Raw genomic sequence first — 18,057 nt, 5'->3', positions numbered from 1 at the left:
AATTCAATTTTCACTTAATTTCCTTAAGCTGCTTTGAGAAACTCAGATATAATGTATCATCTGTCCTTTCTTTAGCAGGCTACTCACAGTGTCCCCCACTCCCTGGTGGGGAGTGCTGATGGCAACATGGCGACAGCAAGTGGACACCATAAGCCAAGACAGACTTTGAAGCAGGCCCCATCCTTGTGAATCATGGTCTGTGATTTCTGTAAACCTCCAGTCAGCTTCCTCAAAAAAGTTCATATGACATTTATAAAAAAAAAAAAAGGAAACAGGGAACAAAAAACTCATCCTTGAAGACTCCGGGCATCTCATTTCACACTGCGTTTAATTTTTAATACCAAATATACACACAAAAATGGATTATTGTCTCATAAATCCAGCTCCTGCAGTCCCACTCTTGACCAGTCATCTCCATATTTCACCAGATCTTCATGCATTATCTGTTTTCTCAACATTCCTCCTTCCCATGTTTTACTACAACTCTTTTTGGACTGGATTTTGCCTCCTGAGGGGGAACATAACTGGTCATGAACATTCTGGTGTGGTGGTCGTTCTCTCTGCAAGCATCATTTGTACCCAAGCTAACACTGTACTATGAGAGGAAAATAAATGAGGAATTAAATAAGTGTGTTGTAAAGAGTGTGTCATCACTGTACAGCCAGGTGTCAGCTGAACTTTCTTTTCAACCTAAGGTCAGATTTGTTCAATTGATTTTTAAGCAATACGTTATTACTTACAAAATAAATTCTCCAAAAAAAATATCACTGAGCTGACAATGTAGTATTTTCCAACTTAGTTTCTCAAAAGAAAAGACATGTTGCATAATTCTACCATTTCCATACATGTCTAAGGAACCATAATTAGAATAATTAATCAATAACTATGTTCAACAGTTCCATGCCTGCAGCAAAAAAATTATTTCATTTCTCAAAACGCCGGAAGTTAAACAAACAAACTGAGTAAACTTTGCCCTCAGCTCTGAAAAACAACTGATCCAGTGGAGCTACTACATATTCAACAGAACAAGAAAAAAGCTGACTGAGAAAAGGCATTGGAAAATCACTGTGAACTCTTACCAGAATGTGTGACCAGCTGCTACAAATCTGTCCCTTTTCCCCACCTGACCATTTGAAGTCTTTTCTAGAAGCAGGATCAAAACAGATGCTACTGTCTTCCCAACTGTAAAGAAAAATCTTATCAAATATAATCCCAGTGGTACAGACATTTTTTAGCCCTTAGTAAGAGCATTAAACCGATAAACCTACAAAAGAATTCCTGGGTTGACTTTTGGACTCACAAAATTGCAAGGCATTTCCATAGGATAGTCTCTCCCAGCCAATTTTGAACCATTCAGCTGTCTTTAGAGTTGTGACTGAAAACAAAAGTCAAATCTCAGCTGCCAGCATGAGAGCTAATGTGCAAGTAACAAATTGATCATGCGCAGACTGAAGTGACAGCCCCCCGGCAATATGCACAGCCCTCTGTCAGCTCCCTCCATTGCTGAAGAATGTGTTGCAGGGTGCCTTGCAGCACTCCCTGGCCTTTTAGCCCTCCAAGCTGGTCAGATCCTGAGATGAGAAAAAGCCCCTGTGCTTTCCATCATGCAGATGAGAGACGTATCACACAGAGATCCAGCCGTCAGGTGGCACTGGAACCACCTATGGCCCCAGTCTCTCAGTTCCTGTATCAAGCATAAACAGCATCTGTAAAGATTTCAGTAACTGGGAGAATTCAAAATACAGGTTGGGATTTTTTCAGAATCAAAACAAAACTAAGCTTTAAACCTTTGCAATTCTTCATAACACAGAAGTCTATCTTCTATCTCTTCTCAAACTAAACATACACAAAGATGAAGCAACACAAATGGGCTTCAATGTGGCTAAATCTAAATATTCTTAAAAGTCCTTTTTCTTACTCCACTACACACCTCAAAGGACCCTCCCTGCAAAATCTACAGGGAGACATACCACAAACTTAACAGGCCAGGCTTCTCATGAGTGTTTTGTGCTCTCAGAAAAGAGCTGAAGCTACAGCAATACAGAAGTTGTCATCACTGACAGACTAAACAAACTGTTTACTGTTAATATAGACTGTATTTTGTGGTTTTTTCATTGATTTATGTCCTCAGATTTAGACCATGCCTTATATCACTGTTAAGAATTTTGCAAAGCAAAGAGGAAGATTTCACATTTACTGCTACAGTCACCTCCACTGTTACTAAAGGCATCAAATCTATTTTCCCAAACTGCTCTAGCTGTCTTAAAAGATTTTTGTTCCTACCATTAATACTGAAAGGCCATTCCAGCAGCTCTTTATTCCAAAGTCCATGACTTCTAAGAGTCAATCTAACTGTATTCATATCCTGTGGTGTGTGTATGCATATGGTCTTTTAAGTCTGAATTTTCTTCCTGTTGTTGATATTTATGCCCAGGAGTATTTACAGAAAGCAACAGTGTGATTCTAATTCCTTCTTTTCTTTGGTATCATTCATCTTCTACTCATCCCATTTTACCAAAGGCTCCAGTCTCTTGCAGTGGTCAATTATCCCTTTCTCCTTTTGTACTCAGTTATTCTTCCTTCTTGAAAACTCACCTTCTCCTTCTGCTGACACATTTTCTCTCATGTGAAGTAACTCAGCTGTTCTCCAGAAGCCAATCTCTTCTTTCACAGTCATATTCAATGAGTCATCTTCTCTTTCAGGTATCTGTCCAATCTTCATTTCAGTAATTTCCTAAGGATCCTGAGATTTTTGTCTACAACCATATTCTTCTGTTCCATTCTTCTGATTTAATCTAAAATCAACATGCACAGTTTTGACTGTGATATTTCTCTATATACTTTGGCAGACAAATATGCAAGCATGAGTTTTCATTTACTATTTAAAACTGGTAACACACATCCTTTAATTGCTAAAACCTGCCATAGAATCACAGAATATCTTGGGTTGGAAGGAACCTTAAAAGTCATCTAGTTCCAATCTTACTGTCGTGGGCAGAAGGGACACCTTACACTAGACCAGGTTGCCCAAAGCCCCATCCAACCAGGTCTCATCATTGTATGTGCAGGGCACTCCCTCTACTTCTTCAGAAGCATGTCTTCATAATTTCCTCTTCTTTATTTTTACCATATTGGAAAAAAAAAATAATAAATTCTCCTGTGTACATTTCTTCACCTACAAGTCTATACAAGCAGACTCCTCTGATTCTTGGCCTTTTTTAAACTTTGCCAGCATTGGCTCTACACCTTCAGATTAAGTTCAGCGTTTCATCTGTTCATCAGCAACAACCCAAGACACAATCATTTGCAAGGATTATCAAACTGCCTTTGAACTCTGCCAATTACTAACTGAAAGCCACAAGACTCTTCAACTGGAGTTAAGCAAACTACAGATGTGTCTACATACACATCTGCTCTTTCCTGTTTCTCCCACAGTAAGAAGGATATGCATCACAATATCCAAAATTATTAAAATTAAATGCCTGTAAATGCCTACATCCTGTCCTAATGGTCACTGCTTGCCAACATTGCCACCAGCTGTATTGACATACTCACTGCTTCTAACTAGGTGAAGAAATAATGAAAGATGAAGAGAAAAATATTGTGTCTCCCAGGCACACTGGGAAAATGCTGTTAAGAAAGAGTTAATAAGTGTGAGGAACAAACCTAAGGTAAGTGCCATTTCAACCAAAGCGAGAGAAATCAATTTGACCTTCTAGAAGATGGGTACATTATGAGTGAAACAACCTCCTCTTACATAATAGAGCATTTCTTCCTTACAGAAGGTAACATTTTTAAAAGGAAGGACAATCTCTGCACTTCTAACCTGCTGATGGTTGCAGAACAGAGGTTTCTATTGGGCCTGTCATGGGAAAAGCACTAAGAGCTCCTAGCCTTCAGCCAAAAGGAAATGCAGGTACTAAAAAATAGTGAACTATATTAAACTACAACAGATGTTTCACTACATTTATTTCCCAGGTCCCAACTACAGCTAGGAACTATATCCATCAACTATCTTTAAGTACTGGAAACCGTCCATAGAAACAAGGTGAAACGGAAACTGGAAAAGTTTGCAATACAAAGGAATACAGAGTGACACGAGTTCTACCACATGCTTCATTCTGGAAACCCCAAAACTACAACAAATACAGAATTTTTTCTGTTTGAGGAGAGAGGCTGAAGGGAAGAATGAAGAATACACTTTATGAGGTTTTATTAATGCAAAATGGAACAGTATTAAGGAGCTTTACACTCATGTACCCAATGAGATTTTACCAGATGTGAATTCTATGTTGTCAATCTAAATGCCCCTATCTGCATCAAACTGCTGTTAACCAGCAGTCATTATCTTCCCAGTTCTGAGCAGAGCCCTGCCCAACATGAACAACTGCTATCTAAAAAGGAAGCATACTAGACTACCTTGGACAGAATCAGAAATATCACCTAGGTGCCTCCAGAATAAGCTACAATAGTGATTAGAAATCAGGCAGGTGGCACTTAAAATGAGACGTGAAAACACAGATTTAGGGCTGCCAATACAATTTATCGAGATTCACGGCTATACACAGCCACAGCTACCAAGCACTCAAAACCTCATAATGAACAGACTCTTCAAGAAATCCTTATCCTCATAATGAACAGCAAAAGAGCTGAGGTGGGACTTAATATACCTACAGGCCTGACTTGGTTTTCTTCCACACAGAGAACAAACAAATTCTGCTTCCATTCCATTTCAGTCACCTCAGCGTGGTCTTTCCAGATCCTTCCTGTTGAGTTTTGCTAAAATTTCTTCCTATAATCTCTAAAAAGCTTTTCAAGTTGTGGAACCCCCACACTTGAGGGAGATCCACTCTCCCATGGTAACACTATATTCTCCATGAAGTCCTGCTATTTCTATGAAGAAAAATCAAAGTACTCCAGAAAGGCAACAAACAGCTTTTTTTGTTAAAATGGAATATTAGAAAACAACAATCCTTTTGCAAATGTGTAGGGAATCAAGTAGGAATAGCAAAAGGAAAGTTATGTAATCTATCTTTGGAAATAATTTTATTAAAACAAGTGTTACTGAAACGCAAACTACTCTGTTTATCAGATTTTAAAATGAAACTCAATGCATTTTTTTTTCTTTTCATGATTAAAGCTTAGAAACAACTTGTTATGGCTTTTAATATAATTTGTGAACATAGCCTAACTTTTGGCAGCTACTGGCACAGAAAACTACCACATTAGTCCTGAACCTGCACTGTGGTTTGACTGCACTTCTTTTTCAAATCCAGTATTTGAAAGAAACCTGATTCAAATGATTAATGAGTAGAATAATCACTAGTGTAAACATATACCACCCAACTAATATTCAAACCCAGGTAAGAATCAACTTCGTTGCTCCTCTTTGAATTATGCCCTAAGAAAGCAGGAATAGGAGAAAAAAGTACTGCTACTCAGCAGTATTCCTCCTTCTTTCTAAAAACTAGGTATGCCTTCACAACTACAATGAGCTATGCTAGTGTCAGGAAAATCCCAAATTATTCTATTTGCACTGAGTGAAAGTTTGAGGGCTGTCTCAATTTTGAAAGAAACAATACACACCAAGAAAAGACCACTCTCCTATGCTGAAATACTAATACTTTATTAGGTTTAGCACTGAAGGTCAACAAAAGAGTACTTACCTTCTGTTTTGGAAAGTTTTGGAATAGAAATCAGTCTGTTGCTATGTGACTGGTTTCCAGGCAGCAGTTCCACTCACTTCTTCGGGGAAACGACATGTTCTTCTGTTTCTGCAAATGCTGTTTATAATGAGTAAATCCAAGTAGGTTCAACTCAGACAACATACTGTGAACCATTAACGAAAAAAACGCATTTGCAAAAACCAGAACATAATACACTGACCTCTCTCAACTCTGATTTGGAGAAAAGAGATGCATCATATACATGACAGATTGCTGGCATTACATTTTCTGGCTGTTGACTTGAGAGAATGCCAACTTTTATGAAATATACTTGATCCATTCCATTTATTTTGTGAATAAACATGAACAGCTTCCTCCATTTCTTACCACATTTGAAGGGCTTAGACATATCCAAAGTGACAAGTGTCAGTGGAAATGCTATAAAAGGGTGAAATTTTCACTGAATACTGATGAACATCCCTCAAGAACACACCAAGGATGCATTAATAAAATCATTTTTCCTTACAAGTTTTTTTACACTATTTTTATTTGGTCCTATCTATAAAAAAGTGTCTCTATCAATTTAGCATCTCACTTAAGGAAGCGACTCACTTAAGGAAGTTCAGAAAAATGAGAAGTAATTTAAAAACTCAGTACAATATGACAAAATCCATTCAAGCTGAATTCAAACAGCATTACTTAAACTTCATTGCCCTCTTTTCACCAGCTCTGAATTGAACAACCTAAATTGAATCAAACTCTTATTTGATTATTTCTTCAGATAATAAATAAGTCGCTCAGAAAAACAAAGCCCCAAATCCACATTTATATTTTTTGAATTTTAAAGAACTTAAAGGAAATTATTTTGCTTTTTAACATAATTAGCATCCAGTAAAATAAATTACGAAGCCTCAGCTTTCATTACCTTTAGCTATGCAAGTCTTTGCTTTGAGTAAATGCAGAGAGAAGACTCTTAAAACTGCATTTTTTAAATACAGGGGGCGGGAAAAGTCAGAAATCTGGTATTAAGAGCTAGACTGCACATTTGCTGAGAAACAAACAATTATGACAACAAATTCTAACTTCCAAAAAAAACCCCAAACATGTTCTGCAAACTCAATTTCCCCAGAAAAAAATAAAATACAAGAATGACAAAGAGAAGGGAAAAGGATTAAGAAGAAATCAGGGACCAGATCTTACAACATAAGGAGTAAAAGGTTAGACAATGAAAGGGGGTTTTCTTCAGGTGAGAGGATTCAGCCACATCTTTTGCAGTGGGTACAAGAAGACTGTATCTCCCAGCAACACTGTCCAGTGCTGCACACATCCTGCAGTTTATGTGATAAAGCAGTACTGCTGTGCACCCTTCTGATACAAACCAAAGCTGTGCACAGTCCCAAAAAATGACCAAACTCACCTACAAAACTATGCAACCCACAGACACACATTAAAGAATAACACTGAAATTGCAAAGTCAAACACTCAAGAACTGTGTAAGAATTTAATTTACGTGTGAAATGTAATTCTCTCTTTATAATCTATGGTAGAACTTTAATCCTTTCTTACACAAATGTACTGAAGAGTTAGGCTCTACCTCTGCCTCCACAAAGACTCTTACCTGGAGAAGTCAGGGATGTGAGCTCCTCTGCACTTAATGTATGTCCCTGATTTTCTCTGCAGGTGATTTGAGCTCTGGGGATACAACTTGTAGAAGAGCTGGAAGTATAATGAATATGCTACGAAGATAAATATAAGATAAAAATATAATATGCTACAAAGATCACACACCAGGAAAAGGGCACTAACAACCAGTGGCCACTTTGGCTCTTAACTGCATCTATGTTTCAGCTCCTCTTTCATAAAAGGTGGGGAGGGAAAAAGTGCTACCTTGCTGCCTTCCACCGCACGTAAAAAGAAATGTTCACTGATGTGCAAATCCTGACTGACAGTCACTGGGACAGAACTTAATACTACAGTTCTGTCACTAAAGCAAGTATGGGTACACCTTCCTGGTTTAATCACACTTTTGATATGGTGTGGGCAAGACTGTGCCCCAGTTTCTCATTTATTAAATAAAAAAGTATCTTCCTTCACAGAGCTTTTATGTGAACAAGCATATGCTTATGAGGCACTCTGATACTATGGCAATGCAGGATATACTCAAGCATGAAACACGGCCAAGTACACACCATGGTAACTACATGAAGAGCTTAAAATTTTCAGGATGTGGAAATTAACCTGAAATTTTACCCACATTTTCTTCACCTCTGTTTTCCCTTTGACTTATTTGTAACATTTAAGAATAAGTAATACTGGAAAGTGAAAAAAAAGTCAAATAATGCATGCATTGGATGTTTTCTTCATGCTCACATCTAATACACAATGCTCATTAGGATACAACTCCTGCCAGGAAGTGTGTGCTGAGCAGACAGACATTATCAGAATTTGTGAATGTATATTAAAAGTACAAGATATCATGCCTAAATGACCACCCCATTCCAGACAGGTTTTCTCCTTTCTCCCATCATTGAAAGGATTTGTACACACTTCTCTTAATTCTCTCTGAAAATCCTGACAGGCTGCTCCCAGCAAATATTACAACTACACCACATAGATATACAGAATAAAAATTAAGTATAGCAAACTAATTGTGCCACTTACAAGACTAACTGGGGAATTAAGGGTCTCTTTTCCCAAAAAGTGCTCGCTCAAAAATACATCATACTTTGTCAAGAAAACGTCTCTGCACAACATTTTGGCAATCTCTAGCACTTCCATTAATTCAGCAAGTCTCAAATGCACAAATTCCCTTTACTGTCATACTAAGCATTTCCACCTTAGAAAGGCAGCGCTGGACTGGCACAGTCCAGGGACTGCAGACCCTCACCCACGCAGAAGCGCTGCAAGAAACAGAGTTCTTTAACTCTCCGTCGCTCCACCAGCTCAGTCGCGAAGCTCCTGCCTCACACCATGAGTTTTGCCTCCTTTGCCATAGGCCTGCTGCCCGCGCTCTGTCGGGCACACGGATCTGTTCTCCACGCCAGTGTGGGAGCAGGGGACAGGTGTGCCGGTGGGGCGAGCTGAGGCGGCCTGCACACCCCGCACCTTGGCACGGCCGAGCAGCCGCCGGGCCCCTTGGCCGCCATTTACCTGGAGCAGGTGGTGGGCCGCCAGGTAGCCCAGGCGCGGGCCACCCCGCACGCCGGGCGGCAGCCGCCCCGTGCCGTAGCCGTGCCAGGCCACCACGTAGGGGTTGTCCATGGTCAGCCAGTAGCGCACCTGCCCGCCGAAGTGCCGGAAGCACAGCTCGGCGTAGTCGCGGAAGAGCCGAGGCAGGACGGGGCTGGCCCAGCCGCCGAAGGCGTCCTGCAGGGCCTGCGGCAGGTCCCAGTGGTAGAGGGTAACGACGGGCTCGACGCCCAGCTCCCGCAGGCGGGCCAGCAGCCGCCCGTAGTGCGCCAGCCCGGCGGGGTTGGGCGGCCCGGTCCCGTTGGGCAGCAGCCGGGCCCAGGACAGCGAGAAGCGGTAGTGCGAGACCCCCAGGCGCCGCAGCCCCTCGACGTCGCGGAACAGGTTGTTGTAGCTGTCGCTGGCCACGTCGCCGTCCACGGGCCCCGGCGGGGCTGCCCCCGGCGGCGTGGCCGGGCGGTGGGCGAAGGTGTCCCAGACGGACGCGCCCTTGCCGCCCTGGCGCCAGCCGCCCTCCGTCTGGTAGGCGGCGCTGCCCGCGCCCCAGAGGAAGCCGTCGGGGAAGGTGTCGTGGAGGAAGAGCTGGTCCTGCGGGTAGGGCAGCCGGGCGAAGCGGGACCAGGTGCCCGCGCCCTGCCCCGGCGCCGCCAAGCCCGGCCGCCCCAACAGCAGCAGCAGCGGTGGCAGCAGCGACGCGGCCAGAGCCATGCTCCCGGCGGGGCTCCGCGACGGCAGCCCCCGCCTCCCAGCTCCCCGCCGCCCCATTTTATCTCACCTCGTGCCCCCCCCCTCCCGCCCCGGTGGGCACGGCCATTAATAATTACCTCGGAGCTGCCGCCTGCATCCTTCTCAGCCGGTTCCATCGGGGAGAGCTGCCGCCGGGGGCGGGAGCCAGGGCGTGAGACGGGGCGGGCGGGGAGGAGAGGGGGGAAGCGGGGAGTGGGCTCCTCGGGGATAAGTGGACCCTCTCGCCCCCTCAGAGCGCCCGTGGGTACCGCCACGGCCCCTCAAAGGCGGAGATCTCGGGCGGCGGGCGGCGTGCCGCAGCCCTTCGCCCGCCCCGCCGGGCGCCCGCACCTCGCTGCGGCTGCGGGTGTGCCCTCGGAAGCGGGACCCTCGCCGCTGCCCTGCCGCCTTTCCTCCCATTGGAACAGCCCTCGAAGGCCGGATCCGTCCCTTCTGAGGGGCTGATCGCAGTCCCTTCCCGTGCCCCGTTGCAGTGCCGCCGTCGGGGAGTCCGTGGGGCAGCAGCCCCTGCGCCGCACCGAAGTGGGGGGAGCGATCGCGGGGCTTGGGGCAGGGGTGCGGGAAAAGGCGAGGAAATAAAAACGCTTTTCCCTTCACTCAGTATTTCCTTCGTGGTACTTTAGCAAGTCACATCTCACCTGCGATCTCTCATGTAGCAGCAGTTGCGGAGAAACTCATTGTCCAAGGACATGGTACACTCGTTCCTCCCCACCCGCTCCCCGAGAATTCATGGGCTGTCACCTCCCAGTAACAACACCTTTCTTTCCTGGAGTAGGAGGTTGGTATATGTGTTCGCTTGCTGCACAGAAAGCAAGCTCCAGTTAGAAATGCCACACGGATCTTTACGGAGAGGAAACAAAGACAGCTAAGTTTGATTACTGAGTTACATTTTGTAACTAAGTGAGCAGGCGTGAGGCATAGAATGCTCTTTAAAGGCAGGTCTCGAACTGCCCTTTGCGTCTTCTTTGGACAGAGTAATTCAACCAAGACTGCGAAGCAAGAAACAGCCCAACACATTGTAGAACCTGGTATTCAGTGGTGTCATTTGGGACACCTAAGAATAAAATACATCTACTAGACAGGCTGTTAGGCACAGAGAGATGTTCCCAGGAGATAAGGCTGGTGTTTAACTACAGAATGAAGGCCTTTAGATAATTCCTTTTTATTTTTAGAAAATAAACGTCCTCAGGGGAAAAATTACAGATAATCGCTAATAATGAGTCAATGGATTTAAATGCCAGTTGTGAACTAATGAAGGTTCTCTTTTGTACACAGGATGGGCTCTCACGTCTTCCAAATACAGGCAGGGCATTTGCCATGCCCATTTCTAAAACTTCCACGTTTTCTGCACTGATCCAGAACAGTTTTGGAGATTTAATTGTACTTTTTTTAAAGAGACCAAAGATGTAGAGTTAGTTTTCCACTGTGGCTATTAACTAATTGCCATGTAAGGGGGATCTGAACAGTCCAAGGAACAATCGACAGCCCTTCCCTAAAGGAGGAGGCTTGTAGGGCAGGAACAGGAGTGTCTTCCAGGAGTCAGTTTGGGATACAGTCTGAGAAGGTGCTGAAATGCAATTACAATCTAAGTAAATTACAACTTCAGATACAACAACAGAAAAATGGTTTGGCATCACCTGTTAGTGACTTGCAGAAACTAGAGATAATTGTTAAGTGCACTGGGGCATTGCTGCAATTGTCCCTCTGTGAGGAGTGGAGAGCCAGGCTCCAGTTCAGCTGCAGATCTGATTTCAAGGGAAGCATAGTATCTTCACTGGATCTTGCTGACAAAGTATTTTTAAAATTGGGATGTACAGGCATGTCTCAGAAACACCAGCACCTGGTTATTAGTGATGGTAAGTCTATTGCTAATATTTAAGGGGAAAAAAAAATCGAGTATATAGGGACATGAGATTTTTAAATACATCATGGCACATTCTTTTTTCATGTGCTAATTATTAACTAAAAACTTAGGTCAAAACTATTTGTACTTGGGCAGCACCAATAAGTAGACACTGAACTGAACTGAAGCTCCTTCACTAGGGAGCTTGTTTCTTCCAGAGCCTATCAACAGTCAAGGAAAAAAATGGCCTCATGGTATTACTCTATGTCAGTCTAGACAACTTCTGAAGAAGGCTACATTATCCAAAAACTGTCAAGGATACAGTGGACTGTACTCCCAAAGCAAGAAGCCCATTTTTGTGGGAAAAAACCTCACCATAAGCTGGTGGCACAAAGCTGTCACTTCAGCTGTTACTTTACTTGCATGTCTGCCAGATGAAAACTTTATCCTTTTTTGTGTGTGCATGTAAATTACAGAAAATGTGTAGTGTGGCCTCCAGTTCCATGCGTTGTTTTTGCTTTTTTTCTTAGAAAACTTGTTTTCATGTCTTAGGACAACACAATTACCGAGTGCTGTGGGCCAATATATTTCTTTTCCCTAGCAGACAGCCTAACAAACTCTGTGCAATATTAACCATGCAGAAAGGTCAGCCAAACACTTGCAGACATCCAGGTCTCCCTCACTGCTCCTTGAGTTCAAAGTGTGGCTGCATTGTGTCCATGTTGCTGAGCAAGCACACTTTCAATTCTGCCCCAGGTAAGCAGATTAGGATTTGACTTTCAGTCTATTTGTTTTGGTGATTATTGAACATTCGACTTTTGATAATATGCATAATGTATAGGACTGTGCCATTATAATCTTCCTTCAGGCTGTGCTGAGATTTTCTTTGCTAGATATAGAGTCAGTCCATGCAATCAAACTCAACAGTGCTCTGACTGAACACTTATGTTTATATCCCAAAGGGGCTGAATCTTCTGGGATACTTAATTTTAGGTAAAATAACTCTATTACTGCTTTAGATTCATTTAACAACTTCCCCTGAGGTAATATCATGCTTCAATGCAGCAAACCCCTTTATCATTTTAAGATCTCCAGAGAAGAGCTAGAAGCCATATACCAGTAGCATCTGTGGTGGAACAAGTGATCTCAGTGCCTGAAACCACCATCTCCTGTTTTAATGCCCCTTCTCTCTTCGCAAACATACTTCCAAATGCATACAGCCATACAGCCAATTGAAAATAGCCTTGGATAATAGATTTTCAGTCTCAGCATTTCATCTCAAGACATAAAAGTATTTGCTAACACTTGGAAAAAATGCTTTAAAAAATCAGCACTTGATTTAGACTTGAGTGCTTTCTCTGACATTGCTGCATAACAATACTACTTCCTTATTCTGTCTGTTAGATGCAAACTGCTGAGCTGTCAAATTTTACTTCCACTTCCTCATCAATAGCTGTTTCCAGTGGAAAGATGTCCTACAGCATTCTACATTTACCTTCTTCATCCCTGCCTGAACACCACAGATTACAAGGCACATAAGCTCTTTCTCTTGCAAGTCCAGTTTCCTTGAAAAAATGTGGCCTTCCATACCTGTTCCTTCTTTCTCCCATGATCACACTACTTAAATGTATTCACTGTACATTCAGAATGATCTTAGAGACAGCTAGTGATTGATTGAATTGAAATTAGGAATGGGGTATTTTCAGGTTCAAAATAAACCTGCTGATGTAGTAAATGCAGTGCAGTGGCATGCTTGGGAAGATGTTGAAGGCTCCTGTCTCATATCTCTAAGCACCAAGTCACTCTCAACTCCATTTTTTTCCAACGCCTTGTTCTGGATCATGGACACTTTAGTTTGTAGATGATCTCCCTGTCATCAAAAGTGCCTTCTGAATGGGTGAAAGAAGGGATGGGAAAAGACACAAGGGAAAAGAAGTTGCCTCTCTCCTAAGAAGGTGGGTAATGAAGAGGTGGATACAGCCTCGCTCTCCCAGTCCTGCACAGGAGACGTGAATTTGTCTGGCAAGAGGAGTTCAGAGCTGAGGGAGAAGAGAAAGGGTAGAAGAGTGCCCCTTGCTGACTCCAGCCATGCAGCTCATGAGCCACAGGCTTCAGCTGGTTTTTAGACTTGAGTGGAACCCTGATTGCAGTGGCTGAAGAAATAGATGCATTTCCATAGGGTCTGCTGAGCCTGTATGAACAGTGACAGTGGGTGTCAAGGGAAATTACAGACCAAACAGGGAGTTAGTTGCCTAATGAATTTTGGCTCGTTTGGGGTAGAAAATCCTGGAAAGCAGAGTGACTTGACCATTCACAAGGGTGAAAAAGATTTAACAATTTAGATGATGGATCTGGGGGGACTGGATCTCAACTCTAGGAGTTGCATACCTGTGAAAATTCTGGTCTCATGCAGTATAAAAGGACCAGAAAGATAATTTCATTCTTCTCATTGCTCTTTTAATTTCTGCTTGTGATACACTGTTATCATTTTGGAACCAATTTCATTCAGTCTCCACAGGATGGCTCAAAAACTTGAATCCTGCGTCTTAGTGTAGAGCTGACAGCACTCTGGAGACATGTATGGTGACTTTTCAAATACAGTCATCCTATCTCTTCAGTTCAGGCACAGCTGAAGCATTTCCATTCACTCTTCAAATTCCCAGTATTTTAAAACTTCTGCCAAAATGCCACACCTTCTATGAAAAGAAAGATCCACAGGGACTTAAATGAAGAAATAAAAAGCACTACTATTCAAAAATGAAAAAGCAATGCTGAGTTTTACGTACATGGAAATTGAAATTTTATGCATTAAATTCAGTGAGGGAAGAATGTGTTGCAAAATTGCTTCTATCATCATATCTTTAGATCACTTTCTGTAGGTAAATTGATAATACTACTTCTGTACTTGCTAACTCTGTACTTCAGTAAGCACTTGAATGACACTGCAGTTCAGATACTTATTTCTTTTCAATTTCAGCTCATGAAAATATTGGCCTCATTTACTACAAGGCAAAGAGTTGCTCACAAAGAAATAGGATTGGTTTAAAATACTACTGTAGTGTGTTAATTCTTTGTCAGATTTTCTGCCTAAATGACACTTTTGCAGTTAAGAGTTATATCACATTAAACTGAACTGAGATGAAACTTTGTACACTATTATTTTAAAATATATTGCACTAAGCTGCTACATCACTAAATGTACAGGCAACACTGGCTGCAAATGCATAAACATTTTTTTACAGCTTCAGTTATATGATGTTCTTTAATAAACACAACTATTACGTTACACAAAATCAATTTCCAAAGAGCAAAAACTTAGTCTCGGTTCCATGTGAAGTGCGTAGTACTGAAATGTGCTTTATAATCAACTGAGTAGTAGTTTAGCATTTTAGTGCTGCTGTGTACTAACATAAATGCACTTGGAAGCCATTTCCAGTTGCTCTACCAAGGGTTTACTCCTGTGTTTCCAAGATCGGCTCAAAACCACTAGGAAGTCAAGACATTTATTACCAAAACGCAAGTATGCACAGTTACACAGGGTTTGCCTCTTCAAATGTGGTTGAGGAGTTGAACCAGATTAGGCCAACCAAGATGGAGTATGCTGTAACAGTTCAGACTTGAAAAGTAGACCATTCTAATAAAAGAAAAAAAAAAAATAAGAAAAAAAGCCTTGACAATTATTGCAATGAATTTCACCTCTGAGATATGAAAGCATAGATGCATGGCCAGTAGCCATTTTGCATTAAGCATTTCTTCACCGCTGCTACCTACTGCACTGCTTCAATAACTGAAGGTCTCATAATTTCCATAGTAAGTAGGCTTGCAGCAATGAAATTTAAAGTTTGTACCTAACTTTGCAGCCAAGTAATGAGATGTTCGTGGTCAGTTCATCACACATTATCTCTGCTGAACCTTCCTCCTGAGGGAGAGGACTCCTCATGTGGTTACCCTAATCCAACATGGGGACCTGCCCAAGGAAGACAGTAGTCCATGAACTTTTCCCATGGAATCCTTCCCATGGACTGTAGTTCTGCATGAATTGCTCAAATGTGGGTCTCTTCAATGTGGTGCAATCCTCCAGGAACAAGTTGCTCCAGCATGGGTCTCGTGTGGGGTCCTGCCAGAAAATTTGCTCTGGATTGACTCCTCCATGGGCAGCAGGTGGATCTCTGCTTCCCCATGGACCTCCATGGGCTGCAGGGGTATAGCTGACCCTCCACATGGTCTTCACCACAGACTGCTGGGGAATTTCAGTTCCAGTGCCTGGAGAACATCCTCCCCCTTCTTCTCCACTGACCCTGGTGACTGCAGGGCTATTCCTGTCACATATTCCTCTCACTTATTCTCACTCCTCCCTCCAGCTGCAATTGCTCCTCCACAGTAACTTTTTTCCTTCTTAAACCTGTTATCCCAGGAGTCTACATTCATCACTGATGGGCTCGGCCAGTGCCAAGTCCATCTTGTAGCCATCTTCATTTGCTCTGTTGAACATGTGGGAAGCTTCTGGCAGTTTTCCCAGAAACCACCCTTTCTACAAAAACCTTGCTACAAAAACCCTGTACTTTGGTAATTCTGTGCTAATGTCCTGGGGGCCTCAGGGCATCTCAGAAGATGCTTGCATTCAGGTAATTGAACTGAGCCCTTGACAGTTCAAGGCAATCTATAAGCAATGTAATATGTGCTAGAGTCATCATGCCTAGAGAGTGATTCAGCTCAGCACCAAGGAGATTCACCTGCCCAAACATGTATGCCTGGTTCCACCTCCAGCAGCCAGCGCATGGTGTCTGGAACATCCACATTGGAGTTGCCAATATTGCACTGAGGGTTCATTCCATCCACCTACCTGTGGTTGAAATTACTTCTGTCTAGGTATTCCACTTAATATTCAAAAAACAATACAAATCACATATAGATCTTGTGTTATATCCATCAGCTTTGGACAGACAATATGGTGACTCTATGGCATGACACAATGGTTGTTGAACAGCCTTGTGTGTACCCTCCTGTGACCAACCAAATGTGGGAGATCCATGTCCAGCCATAATGACCACTGCAAGTCAAGCAGAATACCCTCATACATTCAGAATTATACCCAGTGTCATGTGTAAAGATAGGAGCCTTGACCATAGTGATTGTTTGCTTCTCCAGTTACACAATCTGCTATTGCCAGACCTCTGTGAGTCCTGCATCATACAGCTCTTTTTGAAGGCATGTGGGTGTCTGAATCTCACTCTACTGGTACTTTAAGAGAAATTGGTATCTTAACACCATTAATTATAATCCTATACATAATACTTCTACTTTTATCATTAATACATGGATTGCTTTATCCTTATCTGAAATCACAGGACGTCTATTCTTTTCAGCAATATGATGTCCATCTCTTCCTTAGAGTGAAATTAGACAAAGGGGTAACATTTAACAGTGTCAGGATCTTAATACTTCTTCCTGAGCAGGAGCCAGTCTACTTAGATTATTGTCCCCCTTAACTGGTCGATTTGCAACCCCTTCTTTAGACCAAACCATAAAGGGCAAAACAGGAAGCCATGTGTGCTACCACTACCTTCAGTTCTCTGAGATTAAGTGTTTGTGAGACTATTTTGAATATTCTCAAGGTCAGTGATTAGATTTCCACCAGCCTCTCTGATTCACCCCTACAGTGCATATCTGCTGCAATCAAAGGATGAGCAATCTAATAAGGAAGGACAAGCTATGCCACATTTATGGTGTGGGTAACTGGAGGCACGAGTAACAAAAGTGCCACAATGATGAAGTAACACATGTTGGCACATCAGTGTTTTGGTCCTCCTCATCCATCAGGTAGTTTCAGAAAATATTACCATCTGAGGGATTCTTAAAGAAAAAAGTGTTTGGGATTTCTGCTCATTGGCTGTGAAGAAACTCCCAAACTGTGGTTGAAGGAGGTAGTGATTATAATTTAATATATGTATATTTAAGCTATATGTAAAGAAGTAAGCTTATTCTCTAGAATTGTTGGGCCACCAGCAGGTTTATCTACTGTTTGGAGCTGCATCTAAAGCAAGCATTTTCCAAGTGTAAATCTTTGATTTACAATATTCTTTCCTATGTGCACAGAATGTAACCTATGCAAAATTTCAGCTTGAAAAAAATGGATTGCAGTCCCTGTAACAATGTTCAGATGAACTCAATGCTGGAAGAATGTACCCCTCTTACTAGTATGGAGCATGTATTCTTCATCCAATGTATTCTTCATCCATTTGTTTTTAAATTACAGTAATTTCACGAATACAAGCCGCACGGAGTATAAGCCACATATCTGGTGTGTTGGCAACATTGATGTCTTTGTCAATAAAAAAGCCGCATCCCGAATATTAGCCGCACTTTAGTTCGCAGCGAACTTTCACAAAGTCGTCATTTAGTAACACAATCGCGGGATCGCCGGGGCTTACTGGCTTACTGCCGACCTCGGAAACATTGTTTCCAAGTGAAAAAAGACACAGACAATAGCTGCGGCAGCACCCTTTATTTACAAGCCGAAAAAGACAGGAACAATAGTGTGGTCATTTTGCGAGCATTCCCAAAGGATCCGCGCTGCCTTTAAACAGCCACTCAGCCGCGTGGGCAGGCAGC

The 18,057-nt window shown here is 42.5% G+C and overlaps 1 protein-coding gene across 1 annotated transcript in view; it reads right to left on the bottom strand.

The window, feature by feature from the left end:
• The window catches only part of KL (klotho), a 44,393-nt gene extending 34,773 nt beyond the window's left edge, over positions 1-9,620 (bottom strand). Inside the window, exon 1 of the mRNA XM_033084340.1 lies at positions 8,817-9,620. Within this exon, the coding sequence (XP_032940231.1) occupies positions 8,817-9,620 (804 nt within the window). The remainder of the gene's footprint in view (positions 1-8,816) is intronic.
• Between the last annotated feature and the right edge of the window lie 8,437 nt (positions 9,621-18,057).

Source organism: Catharus ustulatus, chromosome 2, assembly GCF_009819885.2.
Source record: "Catharus ustulatus isolate bCatUst1 chromosome 2, bCatUst1.pri.v2, whole genome shotgun sequence".
NCBI classification, from domain to species: Eukaryota; Metazoa; Chordata; class Aves; order Passeriformes; family Turdidae; genus Catharus; species Catharus ustulatus.
The sequence above is the reverse complement of the archived record's forward strand: the minus strand, read 5'-3'. Positions and strand labels throughout refer to the sequence as shown.